At 35.8% G+C, this 24,080-nt stretch overlaps 1 protein-coding gene across 1 annotated transcript; it reads right to left on the reverse strand.

Moving 5' to 3' along the window:
- Window positions 1-3,962: 3,962 nt before the first annotated feature.
- LOC126979990 (transmembrane protein 18) lies at window positions 3,963-22,021 on the reverse strand. Its single transcript, XM_050829605.1, has 4 exons — window positions 21,520-22,021; window positions 20,177-20,294; window positions 18,739-18,887; window positions 3,963-4,209 (listed from the first exon to the last, which is right to left on the reverse strand). The coding sequence occupies exons 1-4, from the start codon at window positions 21,574-21,576 to the stop codon at window positions 4,093-4,095; spliced, it is 441 nt and encodes a 146-aa protein (XP_050685562.1). The 5' UTR covers window positions 21,577-22,021; the 3' UTR covers window positions 3,963-4,092.
- Between the last annotated feature and the right edge of the window lie 2,059 nt (window positions 22,022-24,080).

Consider the following 24,080-nt stretch of genomic DNA (forward strand, 5'->3'; position numbering starts at 1 on the left):
TGCTCTCCATGATTTTGGAGAGCAGGGAGGTAATAGCAATAGGCCTGTAGTTTGCCGGATCCGAACTGTCTCCTTTTTTTTGGATCGGATGGACAAGGGCTGACTTCCATGAGTCAGGGACTACGCCTTTAGAATAAGAGTGCCGGAATAAACGCGTTAGCACCGGCGTCAACTCAGGGGCACACGTTCTAAGCACGATTGGAGAAATGCCATCCGGCCCGCTCGACTTCCTGACGTCCAACGAAAACAGAGCTCGCCTAACAGTTTTCTGTCTGAACTGTACTTCAGGCATGGAGCTCTGTCACCGCGGGATGGTCGGCGGTGTTTTTCCGTTGTCGTCAAGAGTCGAGTTGGAGGCGAAAAGAGTGCACAAGAGATCGGCTTTCTCTTTTGCCGTATGGGCCAGGGTGTCATTCCTCATGTGCAACGGCGGCATGGAATATCAGTGGAAAGTTAGTTAAATAAATTTATATAAATAGATCGTTATGGCAATGTAGTCTTCCGGTATTTAACTTTGGGGTTGTACCAAACATACAAAATATACATGGCTTTCAGACTAAAGATTTAAGTGTAGTAAAAATCTAGTATAATATATATATATTATACTATATACATTATATACATTTTTATATATATAAAAATGAATTGCTGTTCGTTAGTCTCGCTAAAACTCTAGAACGGCTGGACCGATTTGGCAAATTTAGGGCTTGAATTATTTGTGGAAGTCCAGAGAAGGTTTTAAAGGTGAATAAATAGGAAAATGCTGCTAAATTAAATAAAAAAAACAACAAATTTGTTTTTCCTTTGATGTGTCCATACATAATTTCTATGAGAGAATTTATTGACGCACGGTTTGACAGTTCTGCTGTGAAACAATTTCATAACGACAGCAGGGTGCATATTTTAATAATTTGATGTTATGATATATTATTGACAAATTCATATAAAAACATTATTTTATTTATTATATACAGAACAACATCTGTCGGGTCAGCTAGAAGTGCAATAAAAAACAATATGATACGTACTCAGTGTAAAGAACACAAGAACATGATTTCTTCCATAAAATAGAGACAATCAGAAGAGCTCTAATGGACACTTTCTTAGTTTTACTCAACTTAGTAAATTAAGTTAACATTAAATTGCTTATTAGCTTTAGATTTTAATTAAAATGATAAAACTAATGTTTTACCCCCTTATTCATAATAGCCTGCTAACTTAAAACATTGCTAATTCGCACTCTGTCTTCTTCTATTGACCTAAGTTAGAATGAGAAAAAACACTCCTTAGCGGCTGTTTAAAGTTAGCGGACCATTATGAATAAGGGGGTTATTAAATATCGGACATATTTAATTATTTGTGCTGCAATATCTAGTAAGTAGATATATTATCGTCTTATTTAACACTGTCAGTTACATTGGAATGAATTAATAAAATTAATGTTATACATATGACATAATATATCTTATAAGCATCTGCACTTCTTATCCATAAACTTTTACAACACAAAATTTCCCACTTTACGTGGGTGCGTAACTTATTCCACATGAATTTCATTGTATATTCATTTGTTATATTTATAGCTACTACCTACGATTAATTAAAGATATTTATTTTGAATCACTGTTGACACATAATATAGGTACTATTCTGTGATTCGTAAATATAATAGAATAAACTCTTGTTATTTTTTAAAACGAAAGTATATTAAACTGGTACATATGTAAATGCCACTGTGACTTATGAAATAATATTTCTAACAACGAAGATGGTATGAAAGAAAATATGGCAATACAGCGCGGCGCTTAGGCACATTAGGCGGATCAACTTTACAGCGCGAGGCAAAATAAATGTGAACAGACTGTATCGGACTTCATAATTAATGTCAGTAGCGCGACGGTTCAAGGCCGAGTTCAGTTATTTAATTAGATATTAAAAAATAAATAAGAAACAGCTTATTTATTTATAAGTATCATTTAACTATTTTTTTTTAATCAATTTCATGATAAAGCTATTAATAATCTAAGTGTTCATGTTTAAACAAACACTTTCTATTTCGTTGTTGAAAAATACACTTGAGTTTATTTGTTACAGTTTAGGGTTTGGAGGAACAGGAGGAAGCTGTGAGCAGAATACGATGGGATGTCGTGGGGTTATCTGAGGTCCGAAGACAGGGTGAGGACTCGATAATACTAATTTCTGGGCACATGCTCTACTTCCGGGAGGCCGACCAACTGTGCCAGGGTAGTGTCGGGTTCCTCGTTTTCAAGTCTCTCGTCAACAACGGAATTAAGGTGGAGCGTGTCGACTAGGGTAGCGTACCTGATACTCAGAATTACTGAACGGTATTCATTGAAGGTCATACAGTTTTACGCTGCAACTTCGACATACTCAGACGAGGAGGTGGAGGCCATGTATGAGGACTCCGAAGACCCACTTCAACATTGTCATGGGAGACTTCAACGCAAACGTAGCTGCGATGAGTTGAGAGTGGGGCAATTTGGTTATGTAAATCGGAACGCCCGAGGCTGGCTGACTTCAGGAGAAGGAGGATCTCTATATGATGAACTCCTTCTTCATGAAGCCAGAACAACGCAAATGGACTTGGATCAGCCCCGATGGTGCCACCAAAAATGAGATCGACTTCATTTAACGACCAAAAGACATATATTCAATGATGTCTCCGTGATCAACTCAGTGAAAACTGGGAGTGATCACCGCATAGTAAGAGGCACATTGAATATAAATCCAAAACTGGAGCGGTCTCGACTGGTGAAGTCTACGCTCCGACCCCCACCCATCCAGATCCAAAACCCGGAAAACTTTATGATTATGTACCTATATCATAAAATTACGGACGTTATCACGAACCGACCAAACTCACCCATTTTGGTGGGTTCGCAATAACGTCCCACGTCTTTGAGTAAGAGTAATAATTACTCTAAAGTAGTAATTACATAGAGTAAATAATTTAATAATGACTCACGAAAGTTTTAATAATTTAATTTACGAATAACTTTGAATAAGTGCAAAAACGAGCGTAGGTGTCATGGCGAACGATTATGACGTCACGATACGGAAAGATATATTAGGAAAATTATATCATTTATGTTTCAGTTAACATGGCCGATTACTATATTTAAATCAATACTAAGTCATTTTTCAGAATGTTTATAGAATTTGATCTGTTTGTCGGGTTTTCTGTGCCATTGTTAATCTTTTCCTAAAATAGGAGAAAATACGGACTCAATATCAACATTTATGAGATTTAATGAGAATGATTTTATGAAATACAGTCCACTGACAGACAGACGAATGGACGGATAGACTGACGGATTTCCAATGCTCCACGTTAATCCTCAAAACAAAAATAAAAATTTAAAATGTACTCCAATGCGTCGTAGAACTCGCAACGAAAGGGTAAAATTTATTTACACTAGCTGAAAACATTTCATTATGAAAAATTAAACAAAACATACTCAAGGAAAAACTTAAAGGTTATTTAATATACATTGCATTTCATTATTATCTATTATGTCAATAATAAGTGAACGCCTATTGTTATGCGTATGTCAAAGGTCTGTAACTGTATTATATTATAACACTGTTCAATGAATGATTATTTTTAACATTGTATGGATCTAGGGGGATAGTATAATACGTTTTATTTAGTATATCATGGTTTAATTATATACTCCGCCTGGTATTCTCTTCCCGTGACAGGTGGATCATATGATTGGCCTATGAATACGTCATAAGCTGCGATGACTGTTCTCAAACTAATTTAGAGTGAAACAACGCTATTAACTTTCTATAGACGTGAGTGACTCGACAATGGCGATGAAATGGCGAGCTGTCAGTGTGACATATTATGTTATATCGTGATGCAGTCTTATACCATCGTGGGGAAAGAATACCAGGCAACTATGTATATACTATGACCAATTTAAACTTTGCGAGTAAATAGCAAAAATTATGTATTTCACATATATTTGTTATGCCAAAGATGAGGAAGACACGACTATTTGGTTTACAAATTGGCATAGGTTTAGGAAACTTGTTCAGGTGTCGCAATGAAATATTTGGACGATACTAATCTGTCTTGGCGAGTCGCATCCTTTCCTTCATGTTCATCTCTTTTATCCTCTGCCTCAGCTGTGCCTGTTTCAAGTTGGTCATTATCTGAGTCGACTGGTACAGCCAGGAACCCTGGAAAACATGTGCAGGCGTTATAATATTACGGATTTTATTATAATTTAAAGTGAAAAAATGTTTACATTTCTGCCTATTGACCAATAATATTTTAAAGAACTGGAGCAAACGCAGAAATGTATACATATGGTAGTCGAAGCTAATAATGGTGTCATTTGAAGCATGTGCCATATTTAGGATTTGTTTTTGTTTGGCGTGATTTGTATATATGTATAGAAAGTCATTGGTAACAACAAAAAATATGGGACAATGATATCTAGAAGGTCCAGAATGTAGTAGGTTGGAGGAGGGCCTTGCCTACTGGCAAACGGACTTACAGAAAGTAAAGAAGCACCAAAGAAACGAATAATTATAATTGTAAAATACACATCCAACAGTGCAGTAGTTTTACGAAACATAATTGTATATGTGTTGACCGAATAAAAGTATTTTTTATTATTATCTGTATAATATCTGTGCGTCTGTTTGTAGCATTCAAAGCAATGGAATCATTATTCGCCCGATATTTGGGACGATTAAAATGGAAAATATCAGTAAGTCCGTCAAATCACCTTAATTTTATGAGTAAATAGCTTATTTGCTAGATACAACTGCACTCGTTGCAATAAAATCATGCTTGAAGTTTTGCGCAATTTACACTTGACGTCATAAGATCGCGCACCACTCAAAAGTTCACTCTTATCATAATAAGAGAGTGCAGTGTAGTGAGGTCACAGCGGTCATGGAGTCCGCTCCACAGCGCTCCTGCAGCGCAGCAATTGAGTACTTTTATTAAATATTATCAAAAGACTTGCGCAGCTATCGCACAGGCCCTTTCACCGAGGGAATCAGTGCAGGGGGCATAGGACGTAACCATCACCCACAAAATGATGAAACTACTAAATAAAATGCAATCCTCTAGTGCCTCTTGCCCTTAATTCCAAAATACAATCGCGTGATATAAAAAAAATGGTAACATCTGCTGTAACTTGCTTAACTTATTTCTCCAAGCTTTCATATGATAAACACATTGAAAACATTGCTAATAGAGCCTACCAGTATGGGATTTATTAGGAGATCCTGTTCCCAATTCTTAAGTATCAAGGTTATAAAAACGTTGTATTGTACATATGTTCGTAGCATACTTGAGTATTGTACACAAATTTGAAACCCTCAGTATGATATATATATTAACAGATTAGAATGAATCCAACGCAGGTTTGTTAAATACCTTGAATATAAATGCAAGACATACGACAATGATTATGAGTCAAGATGCAAGAGACATCATATATTACCACTCCGCGAGAGACGCAAAATAGCTGATATTCTATTCTTAACAAAAATAGCACAATGTCACATTGACGCTCCCCATCTTCTCTCGAACATAAATTTAAATATTCTCAGAATCTCTGCAAGACATCCTAAATATTTACATATTACAATCAAAACTCATTCTTCTCAAGAGCATCTCACTACATAAATAATCTTAAAGGCTTTCCTGATTTTGACCTGTTTAATTCATCCACAAATTCTATCAGATCAAAAATGACTAAATACTGGTTTAATGTGTTTCCCTAACTGTTACTATAAACATAATTGAACGTAGTTTTTAAATTATCTTTGAACATAATAAATGTAATACCTATGTAATTATTAACATATTTTATATAATACTTGTATAAAAAAAAAGAAGATGTACCTGTATTATGATATGTGTTATTAGAAACAATATGCGAAAACTATTAAATGGTGTAAAATGTTCACACTATTGTATAGTAATTAAGTCATTGTAACACTAAGTTTTCCAAATAAAACAAAATAAATAAATTAATCAACGTAGGCTAGCCCAAAATTGGCATTACTTTTGAAAAAATTGTTGTACCTAATAGCGAATAATGTAAGAACTTACAAAGACAGACGAATGGCTGATAACATTAATCAGGTGTAAACTACATGTTTACTTACCACCAGAATTATGCAGTTTTTATCTTGTTATGTCAAAACATACGATTTCATGTCAACGATTGAAATTACTTGAGGCCGTAAATGAAATAAAGTTTTTGTATCGTTTATACAGGGTGGACCAAAGTCCACCCTGTATATACGATCCGTTTATAATTGGAATGATGATTAAAAAAAACTAATTACAGTAGATCAAAATTGTTTATTGTTTTCGATAGTAAACAAAAGGGGATTTATTTCTTAAAAATCACATCATCCATATGCAATACTTCATTATTCTGGCATTGCTGCAATCTAGAACGGAAATTTTCGATGACAGCTTTACATGTTTCTGTTGAGATGTTTTGGATTTCTGTGCGAATACAATCCTTTAATTCGTCAAGATTTACTGGGTTGGTTGGCTGGAATGCAGGGGTTTTTGATCACTATGACATAGTGTCACTCCAATAACGACAATTTTGTCTATTAACATGCCCATTTAGGTGGAAGTGTGCCTTGTTGAGAAAAAAATCGCTCTACCATTTCGTTCGCAAACTGCAACCTAGTGGCATGGTCCTGAGGCCTTAATTCCTGCACCATTTGGATTTTATAGAAATGTAGACTTAAATCTTTCTTGAGAATGCGGTTTAATACATCATTATCTTGGCACGTTAAGGACAGCAGACCGCTTTCGAGTTGATAGTCCAGGTTGGTCACGAACAGACGATTTTACTCGCTCCACGTTTTCGGGGTCCCTCGACGTTCTAAGCCGGCCAGATCGACGTAAGTCCATTGTTGAACCCGTCTTCTCAAACTTGAGCACCCATTTTTTAATTAACACACCTGATGGAACTTGATTTTTGTGTCGTATCTTGTAATGATTGCAAAACTTTCGTTGAGCTAAGGTCGCAGAATCGTTGTTTCGATAGTACTCGCGTACACAAAATGCACGTTGACTACCGCTAAACGACGCCATGGTACTAAATTCCCATTGGCCGCTCTGGCAATGCGTAACCCTTCCACCCCCCTCCGCCGCCGCTGCTAGACGCGGCAACCGATTCAAATGTAAACGGACTTTTGGTCCACCCTGTATTTCAGGAATTTGGGTAAAGGTATTTAGATACGATGATAGATCGGAAATTAAAGAATCATTAAGAGAAAAATTTCAAGAAATAAAGTCTTGATAATGTTCTATATGTTCATAAGCACATTAAGGAATTTGCTATAAACTGTGACAATCATATTGCTAACACGAGGAACAAACAAAGTTGTTATGCCTACTGTCTTTTATTGGGCGATGTATATGCTTTTACAATATGATCCCAGATAATGTACAAAGCAAATGTGTTACGAAATTTAAAAGAATTGTTGAAAAACGTTTATGTGGGAAGGGTTATTATAACATAAATAATTTATGACGTGTTACACTTACGATTTGTATGTCACTTTGTGTTAGTGTGCGTGCATTGCTCAAAATAGAGGTTAACTGTCAACCTCCATTTTTTTCGACGTTTTCACAGCTGTCACAGTCTATCTGATGTATAAATACATGATCTAAGTCGGAAATAATTACAAGTGAACTTCAAGATTACCTATGAGGAAAACTGAGGATACGAACCCTGCTCGTTACAATGTGGTCCCGCTGAGAATTCTAAACACACTAAATTCTGAGCGGTATCACAATTCTGTTCGTCGCTTTGACACAAAACCTATTAAGTCTCACTAGCCCAGTAATTTCAGTAGTTACGGCGCCTTTCTAACAGAATCACAACAATGCATGGACACTACTGCCTGCTAGCCGGCATCTTGTGCAAAGAAGTCTACCACTGGTGAGAACCACGGCTATTGGTTTGTAGGAAGCGCACATAGGTTGACGCATTAGTTTTAACATACCTACATATCAAAAACCCAGCTGCCACCAGCTGGATACAGCTGTTAATATTTACGGTTCGTATAAAACCACAAAGTTGTAATACGTACGTACGCACACGTTTGCTAATCCACATATTATCATGATACTGATGACTTTCGTAAGTCTTAATTTAATTTCACTATCATTTTTTTATTATTGTATTCATAAGACGTAAGATAAGCGATAACAATAACATTGTACTTACACAATCTTCACTCTGTTGTCTCGACTTGTAGGCCACCTCCATATTAAAATGATTTTTATTGATTAGGTTATAAAATGCTCGCAAATTACCTTTATTTATTTACGGTGTGCGTAGATTTATGCATCTCATGCACTCAATAACTCTTGTTTTTGAGTATTATTTTACATATACCTTCTTTTGACTAACTCGTGTAAGGCGTTTGGTATTTGATGTTTGAGTATTTTGTAGCAACACTTTACATAGATTTTTAATGATTATAAATATAACTTGAATGATTTGTAAAAAGGTAAAGCTGCTGTAAATGCTGATCTAAAAGAGTGGCAATGAGTTATTTGCCACTTCTTCTCATGAACGCTCAACCGTTTCCGAAGTGGCGGTAGATATAAAAAGAAAAGAAAACTTTCGACATTCATGTTATTTCCTTGCCCTACATGAATAAAGTCATTTTGACTTGATTTAGTTATTTAATTTTTGGAAAAATTCCTTAAATATGTTTATTTCCTACTTTTACACAGTCGTACTTTTGTATAAAGTAACATACCAAAATATCATTCTTCTAGTGCCCCTCCTTAGTCTGGAAATCACCTTTTTGGATTTGTCCTTATCAAGACGGAACAGTTGTTAGCAAGAGGTAATCGGGACTGATTCCTGGGTTTTCCGATGAAAAAATGACGGGGATGCTAAAATGTTCACAATTTAGAGCATTACAGCAATCAAAACCCTAAATAGCTCCAATGAAGCTTCACAAGTATTTAAAATGCAACGTGCTCATCACCTTGCGTAAAACTTAATTTTGTTGTAAAGGAGTGAAGGCTTCAACCGAATTGTATAAAGAGACTCTCATAGATCGTGTTGTAATACTTCTTAGGAACACGCTTTAAAAATGTACCTTGGACTTTCCAGCAAGTCTCTGCACCTGGTCATAAGGCAAGAAGTACCCGAAATTGGCTGGAAGTCAATGTACAACGAAAGTTCTGAAGACTATACCTCCTGTTGGCCAGATTTGCACCAAAGCTACTAATTATGGTTAGTTTTAGTTGACTTGGCCGGCTCTAAACGACAAGCCAACTTAAGTCGCTTTAGGATTCTCAAGAACATGCAGTGCCTGACATTTCCATGGAAACAGTGCGTGAATCCTTAGATATATTTAAACGTTTAGATAAACAGAGACAAAAATAGCAGCGAACTATTTCAATCAGCAACGCACACTAACACAAAGTGACATACGTATCGCGATTGTAACACGTAGCTTGTCACGCACACTAAACTAATAACGTTGACTGAAACAGCAAGAGGCTCTATCTAGATGTATAAATTATCTACGCGTAAATCCATACAATGGAGGCCAAACAGATTAGAAGGCCAGTATTAAAACCAAAGGTTTATTTGAATTAAAAATAGTGTAAGAAAAAAATATTTTATTGTAAAAAAAAGCGCGGGGTGCATAGTATCAAAAGTTATAAGCATTTTATGAACAGATATAAGTAGAAGGGTTATTTTGATAATATCCTGTAAGGGGCCGTTCATAAAATACGTTCGCATACAAGGGGGGGGGGGGGGGGGGGGGCTGAGTGTGACAAGGGGGGACGGGGGGTATACGGCAACGTGATGTTCGCCGTTTATTATTTTTTGACATGAGCGCAAGCTCTGTGGCGCGACTCTAGCGGCGTAGCAATCCGTCACAACTGGTTTCTTTGTTTTTCCAATACTTGAGAGAGTGACGTTTCCACGTACCCTGCGCTCTCGATTCAGAAAGTAACGAAAATACTGTTTCTCATGTATTTATTATTATTTTATTCCTTCATTCGCCATTTAGCAGTGAAATAATACAGACGCTTTTTTCATGTTCTCTATAATATAATACTCTTCAGTTAATTACTTTATACTCTTTATTGCCGAAATATTTTTAATTTTCAGAGTTTAGTCGTTGAGAAAATGGAATTGACTTGAGAAAATTCTAGAGCGATGATTTATTATGACTTTCGAAGTGGTTTAACACAAAAACAGTGTGTTGACCGGATGATTACTGCATTTGGTGATGAAGCCCCATCCAAAACCACAATTTATCGCTAGTTTGCTGAATTTCAACGTGGACGTGTCAAACTTAGTGATGATCCCCGTCAAGGTCGTCCAAAAACTGCAGTCACCAAAGAAAACGTTGATGCTGTGCGTAAGCTGATTGAGGATCGACATGTGACATACCGCGAAATTCGGGCAACTTTAGACATTGGCATGAGTCAAATACAAATAATCTTGCATGAACAATTAGGTGTAAAAAAGTTGTTTTCCCGATGGATACCGCATTTGCTCTGTGAAGAGCAAAAAGCGGGTCGCGTTACTTGGTGCGTCAGAACTCTGGAAAGATTCCACGCAGGATCCTCAAATGCTGTATACAACATCGTATCAGGTGACGAATCCTGGATATACGCGTACGAACCCGAAACAAAAAACCAGTCACGAGTTTGGGTGTTCGAAAATGAGTAAAGCCAATAAAAATTGTTCGTTCACGAAGTGTTGCAAAAAAAAATGGTGGCCACGTTTGTCTCCAAAACCGGCCATGTTGCGACTATTCCTCTTGAGGGACAAAGAACGGTTAATGCAGAATGGTATGCTAGCATTTGTTTGCCACAGGTCGTTTCTGAACTCCGTAAAGAGAACTGCAACCGCCGCATTATCCTCCATCACGACAATGCGAGTTCTCACACCACGCACAGAACAAAAGTGTTTTTAGAGCAAGAAAACATTATTAGACCATCCGCTGTACAGCCCCGACCTAAGACCTAATGATTTCTATACTTTCCCTAAAATAAAGAATAAATTACGTGGTCAGAGATTTTCATCACCTGACGCGACTGTGGTCGCCTACAAAACGGTCATTTTGGTGACCCCAACTTCCGAATGGAATGGTTGCTTCAATGATTGGTTCCATCGTATGGAAAAATGTGTTAAATTTCGCGGAGAATACTTCGAAAAGCAATAAATACATTTTTAGATAATAAGTTGTGTCACTTCCTTGATTCCCGAAATTTTCAGTGCCGCCCTCGTATAAGAAGAACTACATTAAGTGACATGTAAAAAAGTTTCACTCAAAAATCTCAAATCATGAAGGTTCTACGTAATTTCGAAGTACCTATAACAATAAAACGGCAATTTCATACTTTAACCCCTATTATTTGTAGGAGTATTCGCATAGAGAATTGTAAATATTACGTTCAAGTAAAATTATTTATTATGTTATAGCAGTTGATCGCAAATCTGGATATATAGTAGGGTTTTTGTTACGAGGGTGACCATAACCTAGTCTAGGTCCAGGGGGTTGGAGAGGTCTAAAAAAGAATACAACGATACAGCTATCGAGTATTAATCCATTTTATCTATTCAGCACAAGTACGAAGTAAGTGGGCGTACGACACATCGGATGATAGTGTCCGGTACGAATCAAAATATATTTACATATTATCATAGTGTCACTCATATTTGTGCAGCGATGCAGATATTTGAAAAACTGAAAGAAACTGATAGAATATGGTAAACGTATTCGCGAGATGAGAAGAAGTCTATAAGGAGTAAGCATGATATTTTGGAACGGAATCCCGTCCATTTTGACCAAGAAATACTGCCAAAAGTATTTTCTAATGCAGTTATTAATTGGCACTGGGGTTGATGACTTTATTATATTTTATTATATAATAGTGCCCAGAGAACTTTCTTCTATTTTATTTTATTTTTTCAAACTGTGGACGACTTTCTTTTATCGATGTCTCTTTGTCAGGTCGATATTACCTTCTACATTACATTGAAAAATGATAAGCGCATTTCATTTCATTAAGCTATTGCGTTTAAAAAGGTAGATGACCTTTAAAGCGCATCAGCAATTGTAATTCCACTGGTATTCCGCGGGAGCTTGACCCATATACTTATCGTTGTCCTACTCGATAAAAATAACCTACTCCACTACATTTCTAAATTAATGGTGATTTTAATATTTTACATGTGCTTTTACGTGCTCTTATAACCGATTTTTGAGGTGGCACACCGAAATATTCATCAAATTTATCATGAAATGGAAATATAATTTTTCTTAAACATTTAACAGGTAACTACGATGTCTACGTAGAGGTTGCCCGTCCTTGTAAGCTGTGAAGTCGAAAGTTGGTAGTTAAATCTCATTTCGTAAAATGGGAGCAAAGAACATTAGATCATATAGGCACTTAAAATTATTTATACGATTTCCTGCTTCATAAACATTTGGGTCCAATAAATCAAAATAGAACTGTATGTAGGTTTAGATTAGATGTTTTTTTTTGTTATGGAAGCGATACAAACGAGCTTTAACACCAGAGGCATCACAAGAGCCTTATTACGGCCTACCGACGTTATAATCTTATAAAGTGTCGAATTAATTAACCTATTGGTAGGTGGCGGGCGAGTATCGAAGCAGAGGGCTCGGTGGTCAGAGGCGACGGTTCTACATATTGCAGCACCGACGCAATGTTTGCGTCCCCTGACACTGCTAAGGCGCTAATCTAGACTCTAGAATCCATTTTTAATCAAAAGTACATTAATTCAAATAAGTGCAATAAATTTGATCAAAGAAAAAGACAGTTATATTGAAATAATTAATGGAACAATAAATAATGTATCAAAATGATTCTATATACAACTTACCTACATTAAAGTAATGATAAAACTATGATTAAAATAAAATATATATAAATCAATAGTATCAGTGTAATTGTAACAACAAGATTAGGCCTTGAAGATATTATAAGTATATAAGTAGATAAGTAATAGCGTCTACCTATACGTAGTATAATTAACGTAGGCACCTACCTACCTGATCACACATCTTGAAGTCTTGAAGGCTATAAGCTTGTTCGTAATACCAACTGCGAATATGTTTTTGTGGATATTCTTGTTTGAACATTATTAATCAAATGATAATTATGTTTAGGTACTCTGTCAATCTCCATAGATGCTTGGGTAATATTTGTCACAGAGGCGGATTATCGCAAAAAAAAAACTAGGTACGCCATACGAGCAGGCCTGTCTCAATCGGCAATTCCCGTGTATGTATCGAAATCATAAGTACGTGTCGTGGCCTCTGCCCTCTACGCAGTCGGGACAGCGTGAGCTTTGTTGTCACCTAATTCACAGATCCGACCGATATTTATGGAGAAACATAAGGAAGGCAAAGCATAATAAATAAAAGGAAATTTAACTTTTTTTTAAATTTCCTAAGGACGCTGAAACAACCTAATTTACAGTGATTATTATTAATATAGTGAAATTACCATTCATGATAGCGATAGCTATTAATTTCCTATATACTAAATACGTTTGACTATGTCGTGGTCTTCCAACGCTCACATTACTATCTGCAACTAATGTAGGTTTGACAACGAAAGAATATTGATTTAGAATTACGAGTAAGTAGACACCTAGTTATATTTTAGAAAAAACTAAGCTATTTTTATAAAATGATCTTATACTAGGTAGGTACAATTTTAGGTAAAAAAATTTAACCCTAACGTCGTCAGAAGAGATAAGAGTCATGCAATAGAAAGAGAGGCAGCTTCTAGGTGAGTAAAAATGTAGGTTATTAGCGCTGTGCGATCTGAATAACACCTTATTGTATGATTGCAAATAGGGACTATTTCTTTAATCGATTTTGCGCAGTGAGACTTCCGTACTTGTACTATTATGTATTCTTTGGTACGAGCCTAAGCGCCCTATTTAAGTAAAAAAAACAAAAAAATTGTGTTAATATTTTTTATTCTTTTCGAGAAATAGTATTCTGTCCATGACAATGTAATGCAGCTCAGGATCCTTGATTAAACCCAAAGATCGGAGCGGTAATGCAATTAATTGCGTTGGTCATTTTGAGACATAAGATATTAAGTCTCATAAGGCCAGTAATTCAAACGGGTGGTGAACGCACCTAGCGGGTATCAGGCACTGGCAATGCACTTGAAATGAAATGAAATTTATTTTTGCGTCGAATATAGGATACATTATAGATCTTAAATTTATTGTAGTGTCTTCTATTCGGCTAATTTAAATTAATTATCGAATTAGGCGTTACTTTGCGGAAATCCATAATTATACAAATGATTCAAGTTTTCGTTAGTGTTAATTCCGCCAATATTTGTTTTTAAAACAATTCGATACGTGTTTCGCCTCTACACGAGGCATCCTCAGAACGTGTGGTCTCGCAAAAATCTGGCACGGGACATAAAGAAAACTTAAATCAATTGTATAATTTATATATAGAGCATGCAAAAAGTTTACTTAAAATTTAAAAAATCCTTAACACTATAAATTTTTTTGTCGATTAAACAATTATACAGAAGTCCAGGAAATCGTTTCTGTGGTAAGTATTTTGTTTCTAGAGGTAGATGATTAAATAATTTTATACACATTCCGTAGCTACTATTTAGGTATAATGTTCTGGGACAATGACCATAAACCAGTCTATCCGGTAATCTGGTGGAACGAGGATTAAATTCAATGGCCCTTTTAAATAAGTTATTATTTTTACAAATTTACACGGTTCAAATATACGCATATTTGGCAATGTCAAAATATTTAACTTTTTAAATAAGTCTTTACATGAATAGGTCGGGCCAACTCCACATATAGGTACAACAAATACATTTTTTTTTGAGTAAAAATGCTTGATGACGTTCTGCGCCATTTCCCAGCGAAACTGAGCGGAATAATATATATATAATATTAGACTACGATGAGTATCTATTTTTACAATATTTCAATTTAAGGAGGGCAATATCTCCATTTTTTTTAAATAAATTACAGCCCATTTTACTCGTTCATAATGTACCATGCGGCTGGTGAAAGAATTTCTAAAATAATAATATCAGTATAAATTAACACCGAAATTTTGAAGAGATACATATATAGCTGAATTTCATAAAGTCGGCGGTTTAGCAGACATCGTACCGAATTAAATAACAGTGCTGACATCTCTCTAGACAATCACGGCCTAGTCTAGACTCTTGTAAAGTCTATAAATAGATGCGACAGTACTTTAACCTTTACCGCATATTACGCCAGAATAAAATAATCACACGGTAAACCCAGTAATATATTCAATCACTAAAGCGTGAACTTGGAACAAGGTTCACGGCGGTGTATATTTTTATATATTTAATTGGTCACCAACATAATATTTCGGTGGAGCTGAAATTATCAACAAATTGATAACATATATTTGAGGTCGGTACTCCAGATTTCAATACATAAGAAATCATTGTCAAAAAAATTATCTTCATAACTGCTATTGCTATAATGGAACACCTTTCGAAGAGGGTCACAGAATAGTTATAGTAATAGCCACTTTCAGTACTCGCTCATAAGATTCATTTTATATTATATTCAGTTCGTAGCTGCGTTGGGATCATAATACATTGATAAATCTGTTTACGCACGCTACCATCTACTAGTAGGTACTTCTTGGGTGCATGCAAGCAGGCGCCATTTTCACGCTATGTAGCTCGACGTACGTTGTTTTTGTTTATCTAAAACCTTTTATGCTTCTCCGTGTTAGAGAAGACTTTTACTGCCATAAAAATGTACGTATGCCATCTTGTGAACCATCGTATGATAGATGGCGGGCGGGCGGCCATTAAATGAACTCAACCGCTAAGGGCCGCTGGCATTTAGTGTCAGCATAAAATGTTAAGTCTCATTAAGGCCAGTAATTTTAATACCCACAGCGCCCTTCAAACTGAAAAAAAATAAAGCTTACACAGAGTACCTACCCACCAAGCCGGCATCCTGTGCAATGAAGCTTCCCACTACTAAATAATTGCCGTTGGAATAGGGATGGAGCTATGTCATGCTAATCATAATCATCATCTAAGCATCATCTGCGTGATGTCAGCTAGTTGTGAAATAGCAAACGGAACTATGAATTGGTTATTTTTGATGTGATGTATGCCTGGACCTGAAGAGTGACGACACAAAGATGGCGGCCAACGCGCGGGAATAATAAAAAAGGTATTTTAAACAAGGAAGGATCATTACGTCACTACAGCAGTTCTTTTTGTGCACCCAAACTGTGCAATCTTCTTTTTTCCTTTTAAGTCGCCATGCCGTACTTATTCATTAATTAGTACAGCGTGATGGTTACTGCGAGTTAGCATCTTATGTATCAAGGTAATTGTAGTGATTTTAAATGAAAACAAGTTTTCCATTATGTTACATACTTAAAGAACAACATCTGAGGAATGGCCATGACAAGGCAACTTTATATAAAAACCATGACATCAACAGACCTCCGAAATAATATTATTGTTTTAAAATCTACATAAAAGTAAAGATTTGTATATTAGGTCCTTACATATGAAATTGGCGTATTTCGTACTGGCCACTTTAATCACGATGTTCTCCTCTTTGGTTAGGAATTCCAAATTCAAATTTGTACAGCTATTTACTCATGTATTTGCTTCGATGACCGTCATTCATTTGTTTTTTTCTTCTGTTTTTTTCTGTTTGCGTCACTCATTTTACAAAATGGAAAACTTAAAGTATCGCATTATTTACGAGTACGAGTTCCGCCGTGGCACTTGTGCTGCGGAAACGACTTGAAGGGTGAATGATGTGTATGGCGGTCATGTTGCAAAAGAAAACACAGTTCGTTTTTGGTTCCAACGTTTTCGTTCTGGAAATTTCGACCTGCAGAACAAGCCCCATGGACGGCCTGAGACCCAAGTTGATAATGAAGTATTGAAGGCTATTGCGGAAGCGGATCCATCGCAAACCACGTCCGAGTTAGCTGCAGGCTGCGGTGTTAGTGATGAAACTGTTTTAATTCACTTGAACCAAATTGGGAAGATTAAAAAGCTTGAAAGGTGTGTACCTCACTAATTGACTGAAGCAAACCGGCAAACGCGCGTCGACTGCTGCGTTACATTACTGAACCGGCACAATAATGAAGGTATTTTAAACCGAATCATTACCTGTGATGAAAAATGGATTCTTTACGATAATCGGAAGCGCTCAGCGCAATGGTTGGATCCTGGCCAGCCAGCCAAATCCTGCCCCTAGCAAAATTAACCCCAAAAAAGTTGCTTGTAAGCGATTGGTGGACTAGAGCCGGTATTGTTCATTGCAGTTTTCTCAAATCTGGCCAGACTATTACGGCTGATGTCTATTGTCAGCAATTGCAAACCATGATGGAAAAGCTAGCGGCTAAACAACCTAGGCTGGTCAATCGCTCCACGCCACTGCTACTTCACGACAACGCTAGACCACACACTGCACAACAGACGGCTACCAAATTAGAAGAGCTTCAATTGGAATGTCTAAGACATCCTCCGTAATCCCCGGACCTTGCTCCAACAGATTACCATTTTTTTCGAAATTTGGACAACTTCTTGCAAGGGAAAAAATTTAACTCTGATGGGGCAGTCCAAATCGCCTTCACAGATTTTATTGATTCCCGTCCGACTGGTTTTTTTAGTAAAGGGATCAATGAACTACCTACGAGATGGCAAAAGTGCATAGAAAACAATGGTTCATACTTTGATTAATTAAATATATTATATTTAAAAATATTCGACTTTATTTTGTTCCTCCCATACAAAACGCCAATTTCATATGTAAGGACCTAATATTATTATATAAGATTTGTTTGCATATCAGGTTGATATTGAGGAAAAGGTTTTATATGAAATCCATTTTACCAGTGAGAGACTCCTCTCTACAGGATGCCGGCTAGATTATGGGTACCACAAAGGTGCCTTGTTCTGCCGTCAAGCAGTAATATAGAGCGTCATAGCTAGTTAAATTATTGTGTAAATGAGATTCAACTCTTATGTCTGTTATGAACAAACAAACTTGATATGCCTACTACTGGGTTAGTGGGAGTTAGATAGATTTAGCAACATGATCCCAGAAAATGTACAAAACAAATGTGTTGCAAAATTCAAAAGAAGTAAAGGTTACTATAACATAAATAACTTTCTGAATGATACCAGAGCCTGGGAATGAAGTGACCACCCTCAGGCTATTTAAATTATAATTTTTACTGTGTCGAAATTAAAAAAAAAACGAGCTGAGTTTCTTGCGACCATTCTTCGAAGGTTTTTGACATTCAATTAGTGATTTTGTCTTATTTTAAATAAAGCAATTTTAAATATCTCATAAATATCAATTTTATGGTATTTAATATTACATTTGATCTAAAATGTCAATATTATACATATAACTATAATGACAATTGGTGTTTAGACACTGAGGTTCTAGTGGACAAGGTGATATTATATGTATTTTGATCACAATAACCACTACACTTTGTCATTATTGTTTCACACATTTCATTACAGACAGCTACTATGTGTTTGATACTTCATCACTTATTAATCAATATAAAAGATACCCGTTATCTATAGAATATGATATGCAAACAATTATCTATAATACTGTAATACACAAATAAAGTACAATGTTGTGTTTTACTTACCACCATTATCATACAATTAAGTAGTATTGGTATGCAGAATACTACTGATATGAAGAGGCCCTTGCTATCAAAATACTGCTGTCTTGAGAACAAATTCCAATTTTTTGCTGCAACTTCATTTATATTTTCAGAGAAATATACCAGCAGTACTGCAACAATAATATAATATATATTTATTGAATTGAATCATTAAATTATATTTATCATTATATATTTAAAACTAATGAGTAAGAAATTTATATTATAACTAGCTGATCCAGCAGACATTGTATTGCCATATAAAGTAATAAAAAAAATTATATAATTAAAATTTTTGGGGTATAAAAAATAGGTGACAACCAAGTCTACCATTCTATCTAGACCATAGGTTCTCAACAAGGTGAGACTTTCGGGGGGGCTATAATATAATATAATACTATAGAATATAATATCTTATGTTTAAATATAATCGTGGCAATAGCTGTTTTAAATTCGCGACAGGCTCTAGAAAAAAACATAGTCTCAAAGTGGGCGGTGATCAAAATAAGGTTGAGAAACAATGATCTAGACCTACCAAATATATTGTACACAAAATATATTGTACTACAATAATCATTATATTTGAATGACATTTTGCAACTCTATTCCGCATCTGTGTATGGAATAGAATGATATTAAAATCGCAATACAAAAAATAGGTGTTGATTGTAGACGGGTGTAAATTTGAAATTGTATGTATTTTTTAATCCGTAATGATAATAAAATAAAAAATAATATAATAAAATAAAATTAATAAATTTAAAAAAAATATGTAGGGGTGGGTGACCCTAATCATTTAGGGGTATGAAAAATAGAGGTTCGCCGATTCTCAGACCTACCAGATATACACATAAATTTTCAAACAAATTTGTTTACCTGTTTCAGAGAAGTTTGTTAACAAACTCCGGGACACAAGAATTTTATATTATATAAGATTAATCAGGCTTTACGTCTTGAGTCTGATAGTTTATTACAAATACAAAACCTTTGAAACTAATATGATAATATAATAATGATAATATGAAAAAATAAAAAATAAATAAACTACCTAATAAGTGTTATTATTGATGATTTTTCTGAGTAGGTACTGGTACCTACCTATTTCTCTCTACCTAAATAAATATTGCACTAGTGTTAAAGTTACTTTAATTTAATCTGGCTCCAATATTTTCTAACCAAACTTCTATTTAACACCCACTCATAAAATATTCCCTTACATTAGATTCTAAATACCTATTTCTCTGGAGAAAACCTATTTTATCCAATTGGTATAACAAGAGAGTCCAAGAGGCCAAGGTGATCGCTTACCATCAGGTGATAAGTATGATCGCTTGCCCTCTTCCAATAAACAAGATCCATCTGAGATGCTCTAGAGTCTGAAATTAATTGTTAAATATATCTTATTAAGAACAATACTTACATAATGTTATAAATAGAATTATCTGAAAGTTACTATAATTCCGTGTTGAAAGACACGTAAATGTGACTAGAATATGGAAAGACAATAGAGCAATTAGCCATGGATCACCCCATTCAATCTAAAAAAGAACATAATTCTGTTATAACATCACACTTAATATAGTACAATTGACTAAAGATACATCACACTCATGACATAGTAGATATTTTAGATCTCCTTGTGATGCAGGGTGAGCAAAATTCGTCAAGACCAGAGTGAAGCAATTGGTGCGCACTTCTCGTGTGGTAGGGCCACTCAGTCGCTGTTGGGCTGTCACAACATTGTCACACTTACACTGTTCTTGAGTGCAGTTTAAAAGTGCTTCATTATTTTAAATTGATTGTGTTATTTGTTAAAGTATGAGCTTCTTTATGACAATAAGGGACAAGAGAATCAGGGTATTCAGCTGATGGTAATTGATACACCCTGCCCATAACAATGCAGTGCTGCTAAGAACTACTTACACATTACTGCATACTCTAGCCGGCATCCTTCGTAAAAGAGCCTCCCATGCTAGATTCGTAACAGAGAATTAATAAGTTCAAATTGAAAAGATAAATGAAAAAACAAACTAATCCCAAATCACCAGCCCAACTCCTGTGATTCCTGTTTTATTGCAGAACATAGTGATAGTGATCACTTAACATCAGGTGATCTAACCTCCTCATTTGTAAAAGAAAATGTAATTTTCAACTGTATTTTCACTTATAAATAATTTTTTTTTTAGTTCCATGTGCTCTGAGAAGTGTGCTGGTTTTGACTCAACAATATGTTGACACTGACTCCTCATCTCCAGGATGTGGAGTAACGGATAGATATGTAATGAGCAAGTGGCTCATGGTATGGCGAGAGGTAAGGCAACCGCCAAGAGATGTGTTGCCACCCTTTAAGGAGGAAGTCTGCTCTTCAAGAAAAGATTCTTGAAAGTATTTAAGTCACATCGATTCGGGAAAACCGCAGCCGATAATTGATTGAATTTTGCCGAGGCAAGAAATTTCTTGTTTTGCAAGAAATACGCGATTGTGGAATACCAGACGTCAACAGGATGGGGGTGGTACTTTTCATGTAATGTCCGGTGGTGGAATTCGTCGGTTGGAATGGAATCAACCCAAAGTGTTTATCTGTTCTAGAAGAACAATATTTTCTTGTGTGGTTTAAAGAGATTACAAATTACAAAAAGACAGGGAATTAAAAAGAAATTCTCTATTCTAGTGTAAATAACGTCTTAATATTCAGAGAGGTCTGGCAGTAAAGTGAATATAATAATAATTATTTAAATCTACAATAATTATTATTTTACTTACGCTTCGAATATAAGACACAAAATCTGATATTTCGTTAACCTCTATAGGTCCATCCATAACTAGGCAATTTTAAGAATACAAATATTTTTTCTGAATTATACCTATAGTATAGATATAGTACCTATATAAAAACGCAGTTGATATTAACTTTTGTTAGATAGAAAGATTTTGATAATATCGTCAATTTGTCTAAATAAATATCACAATTCTGCTAATCCACGATCCACGATCAACAATTTTTATAGTTGCTCCTCCCACAAATTATTAATTCAAACTTCAATATTTTTTACACAAACTTGAAAATTTACAATAAAAATGTTCGGTATGAGACGCAAAGCAGATTTTATGATTTCATTACACCGTAAGTAGTAAATAGTAATAGGTAAAATTTAAACACAAACACCATTTACCAAAACGAAGAATAATTATTTACTAGGTATTTAGTATGTAGTATGTACTGGTAAAATAATATTTACACTTTACACTTTTACAGTCTACGAAACTCTACCGAAACCAACACAAAGAAATAACTTACGACAATGTCAATGTCAACTGTCAAGTTATAGCAGCAGTCACTGACCTCTATGATTATACCACTGGACAGACTGTTCCATATGTTTGACAGCAACAATTTGCAATTTTTTTTCAGATTTCCAAAATACTTTGAGGAACGATTGAGGAGAGGAAAGTTTGGCTTCAAAATATGGGAATTATCAACTGGACCCCTAAAAATTACGATTGTGTTCATTACATTTTGATGATGGATGTTTTAACAAACATTTCAAAAGAATAATGTTGAAATCGTGGTAGTGTTCCAACAAAATTTGAAGGTGCTTATTTATACCCAGTTTCTTCGAAGCCAATTAAGCTTTGCTCTCATGATGGCCATGGAATTGGCAATCGCTCGAGATATCGAGACCCCGAATTCTGATACTAGGCGAGGCTGTAAGGGAAATGATGTCGAAGAGCGGTGATACGCCAAATGGGGTTTTTTAGGGGTAAACGCGCAAACTTGAGTCTTCTGGGAGTTACATTGGACAAGGTTCAATATACCCCATTCCGCAACCTTCTCAAGATAGGACTCGATAGAAGACTCTAGTTTCTCCCGGCCCTGGTCGACCATTTCCCTAGAAAAACCTGCATGGCCCGTGTATACGGCATTGCCCGTGCTGTCGTTTACATAGCAATGTATGTCGGAGGTGTTCAACATATCATTGAGAAGAAACAGTGTGGGAGATAGTACACAGCCTTGGTGCACTCCAGCGTTCATGGGCTTGGGATTCGAGCAATATATATGCTCTCCATGATTTTGGAGAGCAGAGAGGTAATAGCTATAGGCCTGTAGTTTGACGGATCCGAACTGTATCCTTTTTTTTGGATCGGATGGACAAGGGCTGACTTCCATGAGTCAGGGACTAAGAAGTGCCGGAATAAACGCGTTAGCACCGGCACACGTTCTAAGCACGATTGGAGAAATGCCATCCGGCCGGCTCGACTTCCTGACGTCCGACGAAGACAGAGCTAGGCGAGTTCTGTTTTCGTTTGTTTGTTTGTTTCTGTCTGAACTCTACTTCAGGCGTAGAGCTCTGACACCGAGGGGTGGTCGGCGCTATTTTTCCGTTGTCCTCAAGAGTTGAGTTGGAGGCGAAAAGAGTGCACAGCGCAGGAGATTGGCTTTTTCTTTTGCCGTATGGGCCAGGGTGTCATTCTCATGTGCAACTGCGTCAGGGACGGCTGGTTAAAGTTACCAAGAGCAGCTTTCCGAACCAGGGCTTTAATCTGCCATCGATCGCTACTACAGAGCTTGGTATAAAAATATTCATACCATGTAGTATCACATCGGCTACTGCAACGGCGCAGGCACTAGGATTTTCTGAAGGGAAACAAAGCTGACGTCATAAGACGGTGAAGTCACCTCTTACGACACCTTTTTACGCCCCGGGCAGGGCAGTTCAGTCAACCAAAAAAAATGTGAAAAAATATTACAGATTTAACAAATAAGTCAAAAAGAAATAAAGATAACTCATTATAATTATGAAGTCTCATCAACTCCTAAAAAAGCAATAGTTGAATTTGAATGTTACATGATCATCGTTATGAAATTTCAGCATGATCATTTAAATAAGTTGCTCGTCAAACCAAAACGTTGAAATTTTCAAAAGCAAAAGTAAAAACTTTAAGACAGCGTGTGAAGAGGTTAAAATTAAAAGTAGCCAACCTCAAAAGCGTTATAAAGATTTAATTAAAAATAATAAAGTGTCGGAAGAATGCATTCAAATGCTTAAACAGTATAACGACTATCAAATTGAACTTTTTAAAAGAGTACTTTACAATAAAGGGAACAAAAGTGTAAGTCATGATAAATACCCCCACAGTTACGTGCTTTTGCAATAACTCTTCATTTTTATTCAGCTAAAGTTTATGCATATGATAGTAAAAATTAAACCTTGCACTTCCGCACCCCAGAGTTATTCGATCCTGGTACAGTTCAGTAAATGCTGATACAAGATTTTCACAAGAAGCCTTCCATAGCTTAAAGCGAAAATCTGAGATATCATTAC

Source organism: Leptidea sinapis, chromosome 4, assembly GCF_905404315.1.
Source record: "Leptidea sinapis chromosome 4, ilLepSina1.1, whole genome shotgun sequence".
Taxonomy (NCBI): Eukaryota; Metazoa; Arthropoda; class Insecta; order Lepidoptera; family Pieridae; genus Leptidea; species Leptidea sinapis.